We start from the raw sequence: 19890 nt of genomic DNA, 5'->3' as shown, positions 1-19890 counted from the left end.
GGACTCCAAGTTGCTAGATGTTGTCAGGGCCCTGAAAATATATGTTTCCAGGACGGCTGGAGTCAGGAAAACTGACTTGCTGTTATCCTGTATGCACCCAACAAACTGGGTGCTCTTGCTTCTAAGCAGACGATTACTAGTTGGATGTGTAGTACAATTCAGCTTGCACATTCTGTGGCAGGCCTGCCACAACCAAAATATGTAAATGCCCATTCCACAAGGAAGGTGGGCTCATCTTGGGCGGCTGCCCGAGGGGTCTCGGCTTTACAACTTTGCCGAGCTGCTACTTGGTCAGGGGCAAACACGTTTGCAAAATTCTACAAATTTGATACCCTGGCTGAGGAGGACCTGGAGTTCTCTCATTCGGTGCTGCAGAGTCATCCGCACTCTCCCGCCCGTTTGGGAGCTTTGGTATAATCCCCATGGTCCTTACGGAGTCCCCAGCATCCACTTAGGACGTCAGAGAAAATAAGAATTTACTTACCGATAATTCTATTTCTCGTAGTCCGTAGTGGATGCTGGGCGCCCATCCCAAGTGCGGATTGTCTGCAATACTTGTACATAGTTATTGTTACAACAATCGGGTTATTATTGTTGTGAGCCATCTTTTCAGAGGCTCCGCTGTTATCATGCTGTTAACTGGGTTCAGATCACAAGTTGTACGGTGTGATTGGTGTGGCTGGTATGAGTCTTACCCGGGATTCAAAATCCTTCCTTATTGTGTACGCTCGTCCGGGCACAGTATCCTAACTGAGGCTTGGAGGAGGGTCATAGGGGGAGGAGCCAGTGCACACCACCTGATCCTAAAGCTTTTACTTTTGTGCCCTGTCTCCTGCGGAGCCGCTATTCCCCATGGTCCTTACGGAGTCCCCAGCATCCACTACGGACTACGAGAAATAGAATTATCGGTAAGTAAATTCTTATTTTTTGTTTACTTACCGTAAAATCTCTTTCTCTGAGTCCATCTGGGGGACGCTGAGATACCTCCCGTCGCTTTGTCTGGTTTATTTGGTTGTTTTTTTGGGTCTATCTCCTTTGGCTTGGCTAAACGTTAACTGAGTGATGGCTGAGCAGGAAGTAGATGGGAGGGGTTAGAGGGGGGAGGAGGCAGCTTTTAATAGATTCTGTGCCAAACTCCACTACCACACACCTCTAACCCACAAGTAACGGCGCAGCGTCCCCCAGATGGACTCGGAGAAAGAGATTTTACGGTAAGTAAACAAAAATCCCTATTTTTTATTTATTTTAGAAACGACTCTTAAAAGAAAGACAGAAATTATTGGAGAAGATTGAGGAAAAGCAGAAGGAGCTGGCGGAGACGGAGCCTAAATTCAGCAGCGTAAAACAGAAAGAAGAAAGCGGAATAGCGAGGTCTGTAGAGGGACCGTGGCTTGTGTACTGCATTCATGGCTCCATTCCGAAAATTCTCCCATGTCTAACATGGTGTAATCTATAATTCTGAAGATCTTTCTGAAACGTCATGTTATTGTCACCCCGTACCTGAGAACAGTTATCACTGTGGGGGTAGATGATCAGTCTGTTATTGGCCACATTATAATAAAAAGTTGTATCATCTTTTTAAGAGGAAGCAGAGAGAGAGGTACTGATAACATGACAGTATTATAATCCATATTTAGGGCAACGTATAAGGTTGACCCATCACCTAGACACAGTGTAGGCAGCCAGTATGTAATCTGCTGTAACACTATTCCCATTATCCGTCACTATTATCACTAATTCTAGTGAATTGCACTTCATTTCTTTATTGCCCTATGAGTGAGCATTAGATTAGCCATGTTTTTCCACATTCACTTCTGATAATGTTACTGTGACACTTGTTGCAGACTGGCACAGGCCACCCAGGAGCGGACAGATCTGTACGCCAAGCAAGGACGTGGCAGTCAGTTCACCTCTAAAGAAGAGCGAGACAAGTGGATTAAGAAGGAGCTGAAGTCTTTGGATCAGGCCATAAATGACAAGAAGCGGCAGATTGCCGCCATAAACAAAGATCTCGAAGACACTGAAGCGAATAAGGAGAAAAATCTCGAGCAGTACACGGTACGTAGCTCGTGTTGTGGTGCCTCTTGTGGATAAACGGAGGAACTGAAATAAAGAAGTAAAATCAGTCCTGTTGGAGATTGGAAATTTAGAGCTCAATTTTATTATACAGTCATGCATAGACTCATGTAATATAGTAAAGGTCTAAAATCCAGTTGGTCCCTTAGATTAGACTTCAGTAACCAGTAGAACCACATTTCCCAGCAGCTATATGCAACAGTTAGCCTAACTCTTCCGTAGTAAAATATTATAAAGGAGCATATGCCTGGTCATCTCAGCCAGTCCCCGGCTCTGTCCCCCCTCTCTTTGGCTCTGGCCCCCCCCTCTGCTGCTCTTTGTCTTCCCCCCCATGCTTGCTCCTCTCTTCCCCCATGCGTGCCCCAGGTTTTCTGCCAGGGCTAGGTCTGTCCCGACTTCCTAGCAGGAGAACCATTGTGCAGTACTATCTTTACCCTATATATCAGGGCTGGCCAAACCGTTCCTCGCGATCTACCAACAGTTCATGTTTTCCAGGCCTCCTGGAGATCTGTAGAATTGTCAGTTAGGAATGAATGCAGCACATCTTAATTAGTAATGACTACACCTGTGCACCAGCTAGGTGGTCTGGAAAATGTGTACTGTTGGTAGATCTCGAGGACTGGTTTGGCCAGCCCTGCTATATATCATGCATGTTGGAGATGGGGCAGACCTTAGAGAATTATTATGTAGATACGTAGTTTCTTTTTCATCCACTAGGGGTCACTGGAGTACTCTTGGGATATGGACGGCTTAGCAGAAACAAAGGCACTGAATATTTAAATTTAGAACTCTCCACCCCTCCATATCCCAGAGTATCTCAGTGTACGACCTCAGTGTTTTTTCTGTGCTAACAGCACTAACAATGGCTTGTGGGAAGTTCCCACACTTTGTGGAAGATTTTATTAATTTTTCATTTTTACTTTTAACTTTTTACAATTATTGAGTCTATATGTGAGTTTCACTGTATAATAGGCTATTGAGCCTATATTAATGTCTGTGATTATCACTGTATAATGGGCTATTGAGCCTATATATATTCACACTACAGCATGTGTTGTACTCTGCCTGTGATTATCACTGTATAATAGGCTATATTAACACTGAAGCAATTGTAACTTGTTCTGTGATTATCAGGGTCAGCATGGCATGGGGGCCATTTTAAACATGCTTCCTGTTGTTTCCAGTTTGTAATTCCGGAACATTCCTGCCCTACATCTCTGCGCCACCAGAGGCGCAGGGGTGTTAGTGGGAATTTTGGTTCAGGTTTCACATAGGCTGGCCATGTGAACTGCATTTCAGCCATAAATAAATAGATATATATTACACACCTTAAGATAATAATTTTACTAAGTCGTGCAAGTGTCTGTCCGTTGCCTATGGTGTTGTCTGTCTGCATAAGGAGTAAGGCTCCAGCGCAGACTAAAAATACTTTTAAACATTGTCTAGACATAAATCTACCACATGTTCACTATGTTTTGTAGGTTTTCAGGATCCCAGATCCTATGTTAAGCATTGGCAATTCAAATTGACGCTGCTCGACAGGAGCGGTAAGATCAGAGTCTCAAAAGTTACTCCGCAAATTGTTACGGAGGGTGTTAATTTAACTGATCTTATAATTTGCACCTGACAATTCTATGTCAAACCTCACAGCGCTAAATACGAGTGAGGAGGGCACATTAGACAGTCAGATAGGGAGGTTTTGACAACCATACATTGCTAATGACCAGTGAGTCAGTCTCTGTAATTTACAGAGAATAAGGAGCCTCTAACATTTCATCCGTCGTATTTGCTAAACGACGGATCTTTAAGGGGTTTTCTTACTTAGGATATCTTACTAATAAGACTATTTACCCGGTTCCACACAGTGACTTCTACATTGGAGAATTCTCCATTGGGGAATTCGTCGGTGCCAAACCTTATAAAGACCCAAGATACATTTCGGTCACTAGGGCGCTCAGTGTATGGAAACAATGACGATCACTTTATATTTATCATCATGAGAAGCTGCTGAGTATCTCTGTACAGCGTCTGCTGCCGCCTGTTACCTTGCTTCTCGTTTCTCATCGTCGCTAGTTCAGCATTACAAGACCAGAAGTTGTTTGGTCCTAAATTTGACAAAATTGCCTCCTCCGATATTAGAAATACTCGGGTCCGGCGGTTAAAGCCTTTAGACTTCAGTTTTTTCAAGACTGTGGTACAAAAAGCAGTCACGCCTTGTAACGCCAGGGCGCTAAAGTCACAACAAGCCAGTGGCTTGACGGGCTCTCAGCCTATCTCGCATTTCCAATTGTGGAAACGCGCCTTTACACGTTACATTGGCCGGGTTTCCAGCCATCCACTCAAAATAAGGCATTTTGCCAGGTTGCCATTCAGTCTCTGCGGGTTTCAGCAGGTCTTATTTCCTTAAAAGACAAGACTGCCTCGGTCGCTTGATCTCCAGAATGCGTATTTACCCATTCCGGTTTGGTCACCTCATCACAGGTTGTTGCGGTTTGCAATACGCCACTACCATTAACCGTTTCAGGTTCTACCGGTTGCCCTCTTGTCAGTGCCTCCGGTATTCACCAAAGTGATGTTTGTGATAATACCTCATCTCAGATCCCTGGCAGTGACAATCGTTCCATTCTAAGACGATCTACTCATAAGAGCTCTGTTTCAACAAATGCTCCTCCTACTTGCGCTGCTAACATACACCACGGTTGCAGTGTCAAGTTCAACGATTTCAATTCCGTCACCGATTTCAATTCCTAGGTATGATTACACATACGGTAACTCAAAGATTTACCTACTACACCAGAAAGTACAAATTATACGCCATCTGGTACAAATTAGTGCTCAAAAACACTATCGGTACATTGGTGTATTCGTATATTAGAAACAATGATGGCCTTTCGAGGCGCTTCAGGTCGGAGGTTTTCACTCGCGGTTCCCACAGGGGGGCGAGGGTGTCTCTACTCTGGGCGAGAGTCTCAAAGGTTGGGGAGTTGTAGTTTCAAACAGGGTTTCTAAACGGATCACGACTGATTGCTGTCTATAATGTCCTGGAACTCCGTGCAATTTACTATGCACTACATGCTTCGAACTCAGACTGTCCAAGTGCAGTCACACAACGCGACGGCAGTCGCAGGCCCAACAAACAGGGAGGAACGAGAAGCCGCATGGCAATGCGGGAGGTAGCTCGATTCCTCAATTGCCCAGGATACCACAAGGTGATATTGTTGACTGGGTTCATTCCGGGAGTGGACATCTGTTAGACAGATGATCTCAGCCGTTGGGGTTTTTCATCCAGGAGACTGGGCATTAAATCCAGAGGTGTTTCACATGTTGGTCCACAGGTGGGGTTACCCTCAGGTGGACAGGATGGCATCTCGCCACAATTACAAACGCTCAGTATGTGTACAGAACGACAGATCACAAGGGCAGTGGCGGTGGAGGCTCTCACATTCGCGTGGTCGTACAGCCTCGTGTATCTGGGTCCACCGTTTTCCGCTGCTCTCTCCGTTGCTAAAACGGATCATAAGACAGTTCGTCACAGTCATACTAGTGATATCTCATGGGTTTCGGAGAGCTTGCTTCTCGCATCTCCAGGGAATACTCGCACACGATCCTTGGCCGCTCATACTACGTCCAACCTGTTAGAACAGGGACTGTTCTTTTACCCCTATTTACCGCGGCTGCGGTAGACGGGGTGGTTGTTGAGACCGTCCTCTTAAGGAAAGAAAGAGGGCATTACAGTATTACCAACCATGTTACGAGCTAGGAAGCCGGTTACGGCAGCTCATTATTACAGAATTTGGCGTGCCTATATAGGTTGGTGTGAAGCTCGGAAGTTTCCGACATCATCTTTTAAGTTACCCGTATTCTGTTATTTTACAGACGGTGTGGGATGGAGAACTGCGTTTATCTACACTGAGGGTGCAGGTATCTGTGTTGTCAATTTATTTTCAACGACGATTGGCTCTATTGCCGTCGGTACACACCTTTCTACGGGGTGTCTTCAGAGAGCAGCCTCCATTTATACCACCTACAGCGCCATGCGACTTGAAGCTGGGTTCAGATTTCTTACAGTTTTCATGTTTTGAACCCTTACAACAAGTGGGAATTAAGTTTCTCACTTGGAAAACGTTTTTTCTTCTAGCCTTAGCTTCGGCAAGGCGTTTTTCAAATTTGGGGGCCTTGTATTGCAAGCCACCGTATTTGGGTTTCCTGATGACAGAGCGGAACTTCGGACGAATTCCGATTTCTTACCAAAGCTAGTGTCATTTTTCACATCAATAAACCAATAGTGGTTCCTGTGTTGACAGCACAGTCTAGAATTCTGAATGTGGTACGCGCATTACGTGTTTATATGTCCCGAACGTCTACAGTTCGTAATACGGATACGTTGTTTGTTCTCTATGATGCTGCCAAGTGGGGTTAGCCAGCTTCTTAGCAGACATTATCCAATTGGATAAAACTGACTACACGTCAGGCTTACATTAAGGCTAAGTTACAGTCGCCTACGTCAGTAATAGCTCATTCCACAGGTTCTGTGGGAACGTCATGACCAGCTGGTCGTGGAGCTTCTATGACGCGGCTACATGGTCTTCAGTGCACACGTTTGTGCGCGTTTACAAGTTTGAAACGTTTGCGGCATCAGCATCTAGCTTTGGCCGCCTACTGTTACAGGTGTCAAACAGCTCTCCCGCCCACGAGGGAAGCTTTGGTACGTCCCAAGAGTACTCCAGTGACCCCTAGTGGATGAAAAAGAAAATAGGATTTTGGTACTTACCAGGTAAATCCTTTTCTTTGAATCCATAGGGGGCACTGGACGCCCACCCAGAGCAGTTTTACCTGGGTTGTATTAAGCTCAGAGGAGCTTATGGTAACACATTTTCACCGATTGGTTCAAATTATAAAGTTCTATCGGTTATGGTGTCAACTGTTTAGTTGTCAGTAACGTTATGTGTCAACTTTGTTGTTGTCCGTTATGTTATAGGAATTCTCCATTGTCAACCTCTCTATAGTTCCTGTTCGCTCAGTAAAAAACACTGAGGTCGTACACTGAGGTACTCTGGGATATGGAGGGGTGGAGAGTTCTAAATTTAAATATTCAGTGCCTTTGTTTCTGCTAAGCCGTCCATATCCCAAGAGTACTCCAGTGCCCCCTATGGATTCAAAGAAAAGGATTTACCTGGTAAGTACCAAAATCCTATTTTTACATGTTTGCTTTTTTCAAAGCTTTCAGTTCAACTGCGTATATTTGACTTTTTAGAAATTAGATCAAGATCTGAATGAGGTGAAAGCTCGGGTGGAGGAACTGGATAAGAAATACTATGAGGTGAAGAACAAGAAGGACGAGCTGCAGAGCGAGAGAAAGTAAGTCCTTTGGCCAATGCGGGGGGGTGCCAGGGACAGCTATGGGCAGTGGTCCGCGAGAGTCCTCTTCTTTACTGATTGCAGCAGTGGAGGCAGACCGTTGTCTGAACCAGCATGTATGAGGAGGAAGCCTATTGGTAGAGATTACATCCTAATGATGTCACCAGCTTCTGCTTTCTGGTGCATGTTGGTTTAACCCATATATGGCTGCCTGTAACACAATAATATGCCCACCAACATCTCCTGACAGCGTAATTTCTTCTGTGTTCTCAGCTATCTGTGGCGAGAGGAGAACGCCGAGCAGCAGGCACTGGCAGCTAAGAGAGAGGACCTGGAGAAAAAGCAGCAGCTTCTCCGAGCTGCCACCGGAAAGGTGACCTGTTCTATCAGAGTGATCCGTGCTAGAACCGGCCGGCCAGCGGCCGCCAATCCATCTGTCATTGGTCAGTGAGGAAATGTTCTGTAATATAAGATTCTTATCCCGGCTTCTCTCTCCTCAGGCGATTCTGAACGGCATCGACAGCATCAATAAGGTTCTAGAGCACTTCAGGCGGAAAGGCATCAACCAGCACGTCATTAACGGCTATCATGGGATTGTCATGAATAACTTTGACTGTGAACCGGCTTTCTACACGTGTGTGGAGGTCACTGCCGGGAACAGGTAACTTTTCCCCACATTGCTTATCTGTGTATAATGACATTGTGCCGCTTGTTATATGTGATGTGGCAACGATCGTTTATTTCATGTTCATGGCACACATTTCTGTGAAGCTTCATCCTCTCCTGTTAGTACTGGCAAATGCTGTTTGTCCGATAACTAATTATACCGTGTGCGGCCTTACACACCCAACCCAAGTGGGTTGATAGCAGCCGCAGCCCTGAAGGGGTTAACCCCATGCTGTGGCCCCATATTTAAAAAGACAATAGGCACCATTTTCAAGTGTATTACTGGTGCTAGGCGCCAGGTGTTTAAATATCTATGTTATGTTTGTTGTGCGCCGCAGCCCTGGAACATCTCCGGCGACCATGGCAATGCTGTATGTTAACCCCCGGTGCATTGCACTGGGTACTGTTTAACAGGGAGCCACTGCAGCCCGGAGTCTAGTCCTAGGCTGCAGGGCTGTGTGCCATCCGCTGGGGTCTGGGAGCTTCACTCCCGGCGCCCCGGCATTAGAAGGTGGCGATGCTGATTAACTGCTGGAGTGCCCGAAGAGCTGCTGCAGCTGGGAGCTCAAACCCAGGGCTGGGCGCTGACCGCTGGGGGCGGCATGTTGTTAACCTGGGGAAATCCCCAGCTATCCCTGACTTCAGGGCTGGGAGAGCCCAGTGCTGAGTGCTGGGCACAGTGTGTAAAATAAACCCTATAAGTGTTTTTTAAATAAAATGTATAAATATCTTTTAAAGGTCTGTGCCTCACTGAGCCAGGAAAGCACTTACTGAGCTGCAGTGCTGTGATCGATAAAGCCAATATATGTGGTTTTAAATGTATTTAAAAGTAAAATGTTCTTACTTGCATCCCTGGTGGTCTAGGGGAAATTCTGAGCTCTCTATGGGCTGATGTGTCCCCTAGCCTGGAAGTGCATTTTGAAGGGAACACCCCACCCACTACAGACATGCCTGCATCGGGGCAGTTACTAACACCACAGGCGGGCTAAGGCACGGAGGAGTGACCACTCCCCACTGTCCATAGGGGACTATGTTAAATGTGTACATGCATGACTCCATTACCGCCCGCACATTGGGGGTCATTCAGAGTTGATCGCCAGCTGCATTCGTTCGCTGCGCAGCGATGATGCAAAAAAACCGACACGCCTGTGTATGTGGCGCAATGTGCACGCGCAACGTACTTTCACAATGGCCGATGTAGTTTACCACAAGATCTAGCGAAGCTTTTCAGTCGCACTGCTGACCGCAGAGTGATGGACAGGAAGTGGGCGTTTCTGGGTGTGAACTGACCGTTTTCAGGGAGTGTTCGAAAAAACGCAGGTGTGCCAGGAAAAACACAGGGCGTGTTCGTGACGTCAAAACAGGAACTGAACAGTCTGAAGTGATCGCAAGCGCTGAGTAGGTCTGAAGCTACTCTGTAACCGCTCTGTGATCCTTTCGTTCGCACTTCTGCTAAGCTGAAATACACTCCCAGTGGGAGGCGGCATAGCATTTGCACGGCTGCTAAAAACAGCTAGCGAGCGATCAACTCGGAATGACCCCCCCTATCTCCTATCGGCCATTGCATAACTGTGAGGTGAAAGAATTTCTACGACGTGATGCTGACAGGTGGGTTTGAGAAGTGGAGGAATGGAGACACCTTTTATACAAGTTTTCTCCCTCACTGAGTTATAATGGAAAACACATCCACTCTCTCCCGCTCAGGTTGTTCTATCATATTGTGGAGTCAGATGAGGTCAGCACCAAGATCCTGATGGAGTTTAACAAGATGAACCTTCCAGGAGAGGTCACTTTCCTTCCACTCAATAAGCTGGATGTCAGAGACACAGCCTACCCAGAGACTAACGTGAGTGATTATACCCTGGATCCGTTGTTGTGAATCACAGGCCGTGGGCCTCAGCACTGTGCTGCATACTGTTACAAGGATCTCACTGACCCAGCATAGCTGAATCGGTCTCATCTAGTGAATACGTCTATTTAACACTTTTCTAAATGAGTAAAACCAGTTTATACCACTAAATTAATCCACATCAAGCTGCATTTCCAGTGTGAGGGTATAACTGGTACGGAATCCTTGTGTTTGGGTGGTCTCCCAGGTGTTGAGCAGCATTTCCGGTATGAGGGTATAACTGGTACGGAATCCTTGTGTTTGGGTGGTCTCCCAGGTGTTGAGCAGCATTTCCAGTGTGAGGGTATAACTGGTACGGAATCCTTGTGTTTGGGTGGTCTCCCAGGTGTTGAGCAGCATTTCCAGTGTGAGGGTATAACTGGTACGGAATCCTTGTGTTTGGGTGGTCTCCCAGGTGTTGAGCTGCATTTCCAGAGTGAGGGTATAACTGGTACGGAATCCTTGTGTTTGGGTGGTCTCCCAGGTGTTGAGCAGCATTTCCAGTGTGAGGGTATAACTGGTACGGAATCCTTGTGTTTGGGTGGTCTCCCAGGTGTTGAGCAGCATTTCCAGTGTGAGGGTATAACTGGTACGGAATCCTTGTGTTTGGGTGGACTCCCAGGTGTTGAGCAGCATTTCCAGTGTGAGGGTATAACTGGTACGGAATCCTTGTGTTTGGGTGGTCTCCCAGGTGTTGAGCAGCATTTTCAGTGTGAGGGTATAACGGTTACGGAATCCTTGTGTTTGGGTGGTCTCCCAGGTGTTGAGCAGCATTTCCAGTGTGAGGGTATAACTGGTACGGAATCCTTGTGTTTGGGTGGTCTCCCAGGTGTTGAGCAGCATTTCCAGTGTGAGGGTATAACTGGTACGGAATCCTTGTGTTTGGGTGGTCTCCCAGGTGTTGAGCAGCATTTCCAGTGTGAGGGTATAACTGGTACGGAATCCTTGTGTTTGGGTGGTCTCCCAGGTGTTGAGCAGCATTTCCAGTGTGAGGGTATAACTGGTACGGAATCCTTTTGTTTGGGTGGTCTCCCAGGTGTTGAGCAGCATTTCCAGTGTGAGGGTATAACTGGTACGGAATCCTTGTGTTTGGGTGGTCTCCCAGGTGTTGAGCAGCATTTCCAGTGTGAGGGTATAACTGGTACGGAATCCTTGTGTTTGGGTGGTCTCCCAGGTGTTGAGCAGCATTTCCAGTGTGAGGGTATAACTGGTACGGAATCCTTGTGTTTGGGTGGTCTCCCAAGTGTTGAGCAGCATTTCCAGTGAGGGTATAACTGGTACGGAATCCTTGTGTTTGGGTGGTCTCCCAGGTGTTGAGCAGCATTTCCAGTGTGAGGGTATAACTGGTACGGAATCCTTGTGTTTGTGTGGTCTCCCAGGTGTTGAGCAGCATTTCCAGTGTGAGGGTATAACTGGTACGGAATCCTTGTGTTTGGGTGGTCTCCCAGGTGTTGAGCAGCATTTCCAGTGTGAGGGTATAACTGGTACGGAATCCTTGTGTTTGGGTGGTCTCCCAGGTGTTGAGCAGCATTTCCAGTGTGAGGGTATAACTGGTACGGAATCCTTGTGTTTGGGTGGTCTCCCAGGTGTTGAGCAGCATTTCCAGTGTGAGGGTATAACTGGTACGGAATCCTTGTGTTTGGGTGGTCTCCCAAGTGTTGAGCAGCATTTCCAGTGTGAGGGTATAACTGGTACGGAATCCTTGTGTTTGGGTGGTCTCCTAGGTGTTGAGCAGCATTTCCAGTGTGAGGGTATAACTGGTACGGAATCCTTGTGTTTGGGTGGTCTCCCAGGTGTTGAGCAGCATTTCCAGTGTGAGGGTATAACTGGTACGGAATCCTTGTGTTTGGGTGGTCTCCCAGGTGTTGAGCAGCATTTCCAGTGTGAGGGTATAACTGGTACGGAATCCTTGTGTTTGGGTGGTCTCCCAGGTGTTGAGCAGCATTTCCAGTGTGAGGGTATAACTGGTACGGAATCCTTGTGTTTGGGTGGTCTCCCAGGTGTTGAGCAGCATTTCCAGTGTGAGGGTATAACTGGTACGGAATCCTTGTGTTTGGGTGGTCTCCCAGGTGTTGAGCAGCTTTTCATTTTGGTCTGTCTAGCTACAGAGACACAACTATTGGCCATGTTAGCCTGATACCAGATTCTGACATTAGCTGCAACATTTTTTAATATTATTCATATAGCACTAACATATTCTTTGGAGCTGTACACATGGTTATTCATCCCCCTCTTTTTGTTCATTCTCTCCCCCTCCTACCCTTGTGATTCATTCTCTTCTCTTCCCATGGCTCATTCTTCTACCTTCTGCCTGTAATTCATTCTCTTCCTTTAGGTTTCATTCCCTTCTCCCCCACCACTGCGGATCATCTCCTTCCCAAATCCTAACCCCCACCTTGGTTTGTTTACGGCGCTCCCACCACTGCGGATCATTTCCTGCACAATCCCCCCGCCGCCCCCCCACTGTGGATTGTTTCCTGCCCAAATCCCTCCCCCTTACCACCACACACACATCGTTCCCTGCTTTCCCCCACTGTGGCCGATCATTTTCCTTTCCCCTTGTCCCTTCCCTCACTATGATTTATTCCTCTCCCACACCCATCCCCTGCAATTCATTCTCTCTCCGACTCCCCTGCAATTAATCCTGGTCCTAGTATTACTTCTATCTTTCCTGCCTGGAGTAAAGAGGTTACGCTCTAATATTAAGCTGTTGGGAAGAGGAAATATCTAGTTCTGGGTCCGTTTCACTAGTTCAATGTGTTTTCAGCATTTTCTTTTTCCTGCTGCTATTGTACGTTTTCTCCTGCAGGGTCCACAGGATATACATTGGGATATGAGGTAGCATCAGCGGAATGGCACCAATGATCAAAGCTTTCGGCCTCCCAGAATGCACTGGGCCAGTCTCCTATATCCATGCCTCCTGGCTCAGGCAATTCAGTTTTTTGTTTGGTGCGGCAGGAGCCGGACCACGGTCTAGGGCTGCTGATTTTTTGCAGCCATAAGCTTTTTCTTTCATTTATTTTTATAGTCTTATTCTTTTTGAGCGATTTTTCTAAAAAGCGTCTTATACGCACCTTAGAAAGAGTCGCTCCAACAACTCTCCGCCAGGTTGCAACAACGCTGTACGTGTACAGTGCTGTTTCGGCGGGCATCATTGAGGATGTTCTAGGAAGTCCAGCAGACATTACCAGGTTGTGGCCGGAGAACGGGGAGAAGGTAAGGCGTCGGTTCCGCTTAGCGGGTTAAGATGGGAGACACAGCCGCACTGTTTTCGGGAGGAGACTACCGAGCAGTAGCTGACGCTGCTGCCACCTCGGGGGGTTGATGTCAGCAGTGGGGAGTAAGGCGCTCCCCTGGTCGCCCCTCCCCCCGGTTCATGACCAGTTTCCTCCGAGTTTCCTGCCATGAACTGTTTTACCGCTTCCGTCTGAGATGCTGTGTATCTTAACTGACCCAGTCACAGCATAAGCGGCTGTGCCACTGGGGCGTCTGTGTTCACTGATAACATAGGTGTTCACTTGGGCATTTGGATCCACTCAGCGTTTGATAGCGTATTGATCGATCCTGGAAGCAGGGTTAAGTCTCCCTGTATACCGCTCTTCTGAGGCAGGTGATACAGCAGAAGTCTCTACCTACCATTGGGGTACGAGTAGTTGGGTAAGTACCTGATGCATATTAGTCTGGTAAACTGTTACTGCTGTTTCTTTTGCTGTGCGACTGTATACGTTAAAAGTCCTATATAAGGTAATGCAGTAATTTGTTTCTCCTACATACCTGAAATGTATCTGTAGTTGAATATATGCTCATATTGCTTATTATACTAATGTATAACTTGTGACTGATTGCTAGTGCGGCTGCTGACCTATACTATACTATACATTATTTCTGTCAGTTTTTCTGTCTTTGTATATACCGATCCTCAATGCTGGTGCAAAGCAGGGAGTGATCGGATTGTATATAACTTTAGCAACTTTTAAAGTGAATACGGTCACAGATTGTGTAGTTAACACCATACAGGTGTGTGATTTGTAAACATCTATGTTTCTATGTAACTTCTTCAGTCTACACATGTTTCAGAAGGGACACTTCAGTGGATGAGAATGATTCCTCGCATTCTGGGTCTGCATACAAAGATGAAGGTGAAGGTCTCAGCTCAGTAGATATTCCTGAGCTAATTAATGCCATGAAATTCACTCTATCCTTAGAGGAGGCAGCAGAGCCTTTGTTAAAATCCAAGGCACCTGTGTTTAAACGTCCCAAAAACGGTCCAAACTGAATTTCCAGAGTCAGAACAGCTTTTGGAAATCATGCAAGAGGCTTTGGTCGCACCCAGTAAGAAGTTCAGAATTCCTTAAAAAATTGAATTCTCATTATGCTCTTCCAGCTGGGGATTGTTTGAAGAGGTTGCTCCCAAAGTAGATACGCATGTCATTCGGTTGGTGCGCAAATCTACATTCCCTCTACCTTCAACATCATTAAATGATGTAACGGATAGAAAAATAGATGGTTTTCTAAGGACTGTTTTTTCCTTATCAGGAGCAGTTGTTAGACCGGCCATGGCTTCAGCCTGGATGGCGAAAGTAGTGGCAGCCTGGGCCGATGCATTGGAAGATGATCTTTCATTGGTGTCTAGAGAACAAAAGTCCCATATTGCACATATTAAACAGGCAGCTATCTTTATAGAAGAAGCAGCCTTGGATGTGGGTACTATAGCTCCTCAAGCATCAGCCTCAGCAGTAGCAGCACACAGAGCTGTCTGGCTACGTACAAGGAAGGTTGACTCAGAGTACAAAAAAGTACTAGAGTCTTTTCCTTTTACTGGAGATATTCTTTTTGGTAAAGAATTAAACAATATTCTAGAGTCAGAAGCAGACTCTTAAGAAAGTGAAGTTTCCTTCTACCTAAGAGTCTGAACCTAGGTTTCTAGCTTTTCGGTCCTTTCGGACTCAAGGAAAAGTGAAAGGAAAGGGTTATGGCAAATAGTCCCAATCGGATAAGTCTGGAAAGACTAAAAAGCATTGGGCCTGCTTCCAAACCAGAAGATAAGCCATCAGCCTGGTGGCACGGGCCTCCACCTGGGGGACCCCAGGGTGGGAGGCCGACTTCCTCTGTTTGCACAGACCTGGCAGCAGTCCACCACAGATGCCTGGGTGCATGAAGCGGTATCTCACGGATATGCATTTGCCTTCAAGAAACACCCCCCGCAAAGATCTTTTTGTACCAGCCTGTCTTCTGTGGAAACGAAGGCCAGGGCTTTACAGGAGACAGTTCAGAAGTTGCTTCAATCAGGGATAATAGTACCGGTCCCTCCTGCAGAGCCAGGGACAAGGTTTCTATTCCAACCTGTTTCTAGTACAGAAATCGAATGGGTCATACCGGCCCATTCTCAGTCTCAAAGCTCTTAACAAATACATTTGGGTGCCTTGTTTTCATATGTAGACTTTACAGTACGTTCCATTATCTTGCCCATGGAGCCGGGGGATTTTATGGTAGCCCTAGATATCCAGGATGCTTACCTTCATGTACCTATAGCGCCATCCCATTAGTGCTATCTCCGGTTTGCTATCCTCCGGCAACATTTTCAGTTTCAGGCCCTACCATTTGGACTGGCTACAGCTCCAAGAGTGTTTACCAAAATTATGGTGGGGATGGCGGCTTATCTCCGTCATCAGGGGATAAGAAATTTCCCATACCTGGATGACCTGTTAATCCTGGCTCATTCTCGGGAAACTCTCCAGGGCCATCTGCAATTGACAGTAGCCTGTTTACAAAGCCATGGCTGGCTCATAAATTGGGCCAAGTCATGCCCGGTTCCGTCGCAATGCATGACGCACCTGGGGGCTGTATTGGATTCCAGGCTTCAGAGTTTTTCTACCTCTGAACAAAATATCCACAATACAGAGAGGGATTTATGAGCTACTACACAGTCGAAGAGTATCCATTCATGCAGCAATGCGAGTGATGGGTTCTATGGTGTCAACATTCGACATGGTGGAATATGCTCAATTCCACTCAAGGCCACTTCAACGTCTGATTCTTTCCAGATGGAATGGACTACGTCAGACGATAAAAACTCAGACTGTGGTTCTTCCTCAGGAAGTACGGAGGTCGTTAGCCTGGTGGCTACAGACATCCCATCTGGACAAAGGGCGATCCTTTTGGATCTCGGAATGGGAGGTTCTGACAATGGACGGCAGTTTTCAGGGCTGGGGAGCAGTGTCAGAAAAGTGTTGCTTCTAGGGGCAGTGAACCAAGGAAGAAAGTTGCCTGCTGATAAATATATTGGAAATTTGGGCCATATATATGGCACTTACTCAGGCAAAGGACATACTTCAAGGAAAACCGGTTCAGATTCGCTCGGACAATGCGACGGCAGTAGCGTACCTCAATCGGGGAGGAACTCTCAGCCAAAAAGCAATGAAGGAGGTAAGTCACACGTTAAAGTGGGCAGAACTTCATCATCCAGCCTTGTCTGCAGTGTTCGTTCCAGGAGTCCTAAACTGGGAAGCTGATTTTTTTCAGTCGACACGCCATTCATGCAAGTGAATGGGCTTTACACCCAAAGGTTTTCCAGATTCTCGTAAACAAGTGGGGGCTGCCAGAGATAGACCCTCATGGCTTCTCGCCAGAACAACAAAGTTCCTGCATACGGGTCAAGGACAAAAGATCCCAAAGCGATCTTCGTGGATGCTTTGTCAATAAGATGGGACTTTCATCTGACCTATGTGTTTCCACCAATCGCCCTGTTGCCCAGGGTGATTCGGAAAGTCATACAAGGAAAGGGCGCCGTGATACTAATAGCCCCGGCATGGCCCAGAAGACATTGGTACACAGATCTGCAGAGGCTGTCCGCGGACATTCTGTTTCTACTGCCTTAACGTCCAGATCTACTGTCTCAGGGTCCTTGTTATTACAAGCACCTGGATCGGCTGTCTTTGACTGCGTGGCTCTTGAGACATCAACCCTGAAAGCAAAAGGATTTCTCTGACGTCCTAGTGGATGCTGGGGACTCCGTCAGGACCATGGGGAATAGCGGCTCCGCAGGAGACAGGGCACAAAATTTAAAAGTTTGACCACTAGGTGGTGTGTACTGGCTCCTCCCCCTATGACCCTCCTCCAAGCCTCAGTTAGGTTTTTGTGCCCGTCCGAGCAGGGTGCAATCTAGGTGGCTCTCATAAAGAGCTGCTTAGAGTAAAAGTTTTGATAGTTTTATTATTTTCAGTGAGTCCTGCTGGCAACAGGCTCACTGCAACGAGGGACCTAGGGGAGAAGAAGTGAACTCACCTGCGTGCAGGATGGATTTGCTTCTTAGGCTACTGGACACTAGCTCCAGAGGGACGATCACAGGTACAGCCTGGATGGGTCACCGGAGCCGCGCCGCCGACCCCCTTGCAGATGCCGAAGTAAGAAGAGGTCCAGAAACCGGCGGCTGAAGGCTTTTCAGTCTTCATGAGGTAGCGCACAGCACTGCAGCTGTGCGCCATTGCGCTCAGGCACACTTCACACCGGCGGTCACTGAGGGTGCAGGGCGCTGGGGGGGGCGCCCTGGGCAGCAATGTTAATACCTTTCTGGCTAAAAAGAATACATCACATATAGTCCATGAGGCTATATGGATGTATTTCACCCCTGCCAGGTCTCAGAAAAACCGGGAGAAGAGCCCGCCGGAATAGGGGGCGGGGCCTATCTCCTCAGCACACAGCGCCATTTTCCTACACAGCTCCGCTGCTAGGAAGGCTCCCAGGCTCTCCCCTGCACTGCACTACAGAAACAGGGTAAAAAACAGAGAGGGGGGGCATTTTTTGGCGATATTATATATATATTTAAGCAGCTATAAGGAAACAACACTTATATAAGGTTGTTCCTATATAATTATAGCGCTTTGGTGTGTGCTGGCAAACTCTCCCTCTGTCTCCCCAAAGGGCTAGTGGGGTCCTGTCTTCTATCAGAGCATTCCCTGTGTGTCTGCTGTGTGTCGGTACGTGTGTGTCGACATGTATGAGGACGATGTTGGTGTGGAGGCGGAGCAATTGCCGGTAATGGTGATGTCACCCCCTAGGGAGTCGACACCGGAATGGATGGCTTTGTTTATGGAATTACGTGATAATGTCAGCACGCTGCAAAAGTCGGTTGACGACATGAGACGACCGGCAAACCAGTTAGTACCTGTACAGGCATCTCAAACACCGTCATGGGCTGTAAAACGCCCTTTGCCTCAGTCGGTCGACACAGACCCAGACACGGACACCGAATCTAGTGTCGACGGTGAAGAAACGAACGTATTTTCCAGTAGGGCCACACGTTATATGATCACAGCAATGAAGGAGGCTTTGCATATCTCTGATACTGCAAGTACCACAAAAAGGGGTATTATGTGGGGTCTGAAAAAACTACCTGTAGTTTTTCCTGAATCAGAGGAATTGAATGACGTGTGTGATGAAGCGTGGGTTACCCCTGATAAAAAAACTGCTAATTTCAAAGAAGTTATTGGCGTTATACCCTTTCCCGCCAGAGGTTAGGGCGCGCTGGGAAACACCCCCTAGGGTGGACAAGGCGCTCACACGTTTATCCAAACAAGTGGCGTTACCGTCTCCTGATACGGCCGCCCTCAAGGATCCAGCTGATAGGAGGCTGGAAAATACTCTAAAAAGTATATACACACATACTGGTGTTATACTGCGACCAGCAATCGCCTCAGCCTGGATGTGCAGTGCTGGGGTGGCTTGGTCGGATTCCCTGACTGAAAATATTGATACCCTGGATAGGGACAGTATTTTATTGACTATAGAGCAATTAAAGGATGCATTCCTTTATATGCGAGATGCACAGAGGGATATCTGCACTCTGGCATCAAGAGTAAGTGCGATGTCCATATCTGCCAGAAGAAGTCTATGGACACGACAGTGGTCAGGCGATGCGGATTCCAAACGGCATATGGAAGTATTGCCGTATAAAGGGGAGGAATTATTTGGGGTCGGTCTATCGGATTTGGTAGCCACGGCAACAGCTGGGAAGTCCACCTTTTTACCTCAAGTCCCCTCCCAGCAGAAAAAGACGCAGTCTTTTCAGCCGCAGTCCTTTCGTTCCTATAAGAACAAGCGAGCAAAAGGACATTCATATTTGCCCCGAGGCAAAGGAAAGGGTAAGAGACTGCAGCAAGCAGCCCCTTCCCAGGAGCAGAAGTCCTCCCCGGCTTCTGCAAAGGCCTCAGCATGACGCTGGGACCTTACAAGCGGACTCAGGGGCGGTGGGGGGTCGCCTCAAGAATTTCAGCGCACAGTGGGCTCACTCGCAGGTGGACCCCTGGATCCTGCAGGTAGTATCTCAGGGTTACAGGTTGGAATTCGAGAAGTCTCCCCCTCGCCGGTTCCTAAAATCTGCTTTGCCAACGTCTCCCTCAGACAGGGCGACGGTATTGGAAGCCATTCACAAGCTGTATTCTCAGCAGGTGATAATCAAGGTACCCCTTCTACAACAGGGAAAGGGGTATTACTCCACGCTATTTGTGGTACCGAAGCCGGACGGCTCGGTAAGACCTATTCTAAATCTGAAATCTCTGAACCTGTACATACAAAGATTCAAGTTCAAGATGGAGTCACTCAGAGCAGTGATAGCGAATCTGGAAGAAGGGGATTTTATGGTGTCCTTGGACATCAAGGATGCTTACCTTCATGTCCCAATTTGCCCTTCACACCAAGGGTACCTCAGGTTCGTGGTACAAAACTGTCATTATCAGTTTCAGACGCTGCCGTTTGGATTGTCCACGGCACCCAGGGTCTTTACCAAGGTAATGGCCGAAATGATGATCCTTCTTCGAAGAGAAGGCGTATTAATTATCCCTTACTTGGACGATCTCCTGATAAGGGCAAGATCCAGAGAACAGCTGGAGGTCGGAGTAGCACTA

The 19890-nt window shown here is 47.3% G+C and overlaps 1 protein-coding gene across 1 annotated transcript in view; it reads left to right on the top strand.

The window, feature by feature from the left end:
- SMC3 (structural maintenance of chromosomes 3) overlaps positions 1-19890 on the top strand; it is a 123312-nt gene that overhangs the window by 58620 nt on the left and 44802 nt on the right. The window contains exons 12-17 of the mRNA XM_063962634.1: positions 1250-1371; positions 1845-2058; positions 7331-7434; positions 7708-7807; positions 7935-8095; positions 9805-9946. Coding sequence (XP_063818704.1) covers positions 1250-1371; positions 1845-2058; positions 7331-7434; positions 7708-7807; positions 7935-8095; positions 9805-9946 — 843 coding nt within the window. The remainder of the gene's footprint in view (positions 1-1249; positions 1372-1844; positions 2059-7330; positions 7435-7707; positions 7808-7934; positions 8096-9804; positions 9947-19890) is intronic.

The sequence above is a fragment of the Pseudophryne corroboree genome, chromosome 3 (genome assembly GCF_028390025.1).
Source record: "Pseudophryne corroboree isolate aPseCor3 chromosome 3, aPseCor3.hap2, whole genome shotgun sequence".
Classification (NCBI taxonomy): domain Eukaryota; kingdom Metazoa; phylum Chordata; class Amphibia; order Anura; family Myobatrachidae; genus Pseudophryne; species Pseudophryne corroboree.
The sequence above is the reverse complement of the archived record's forward strand: the minus strand, read 5'-3'. Positions and strand labels throughout refer to the sequence as shown.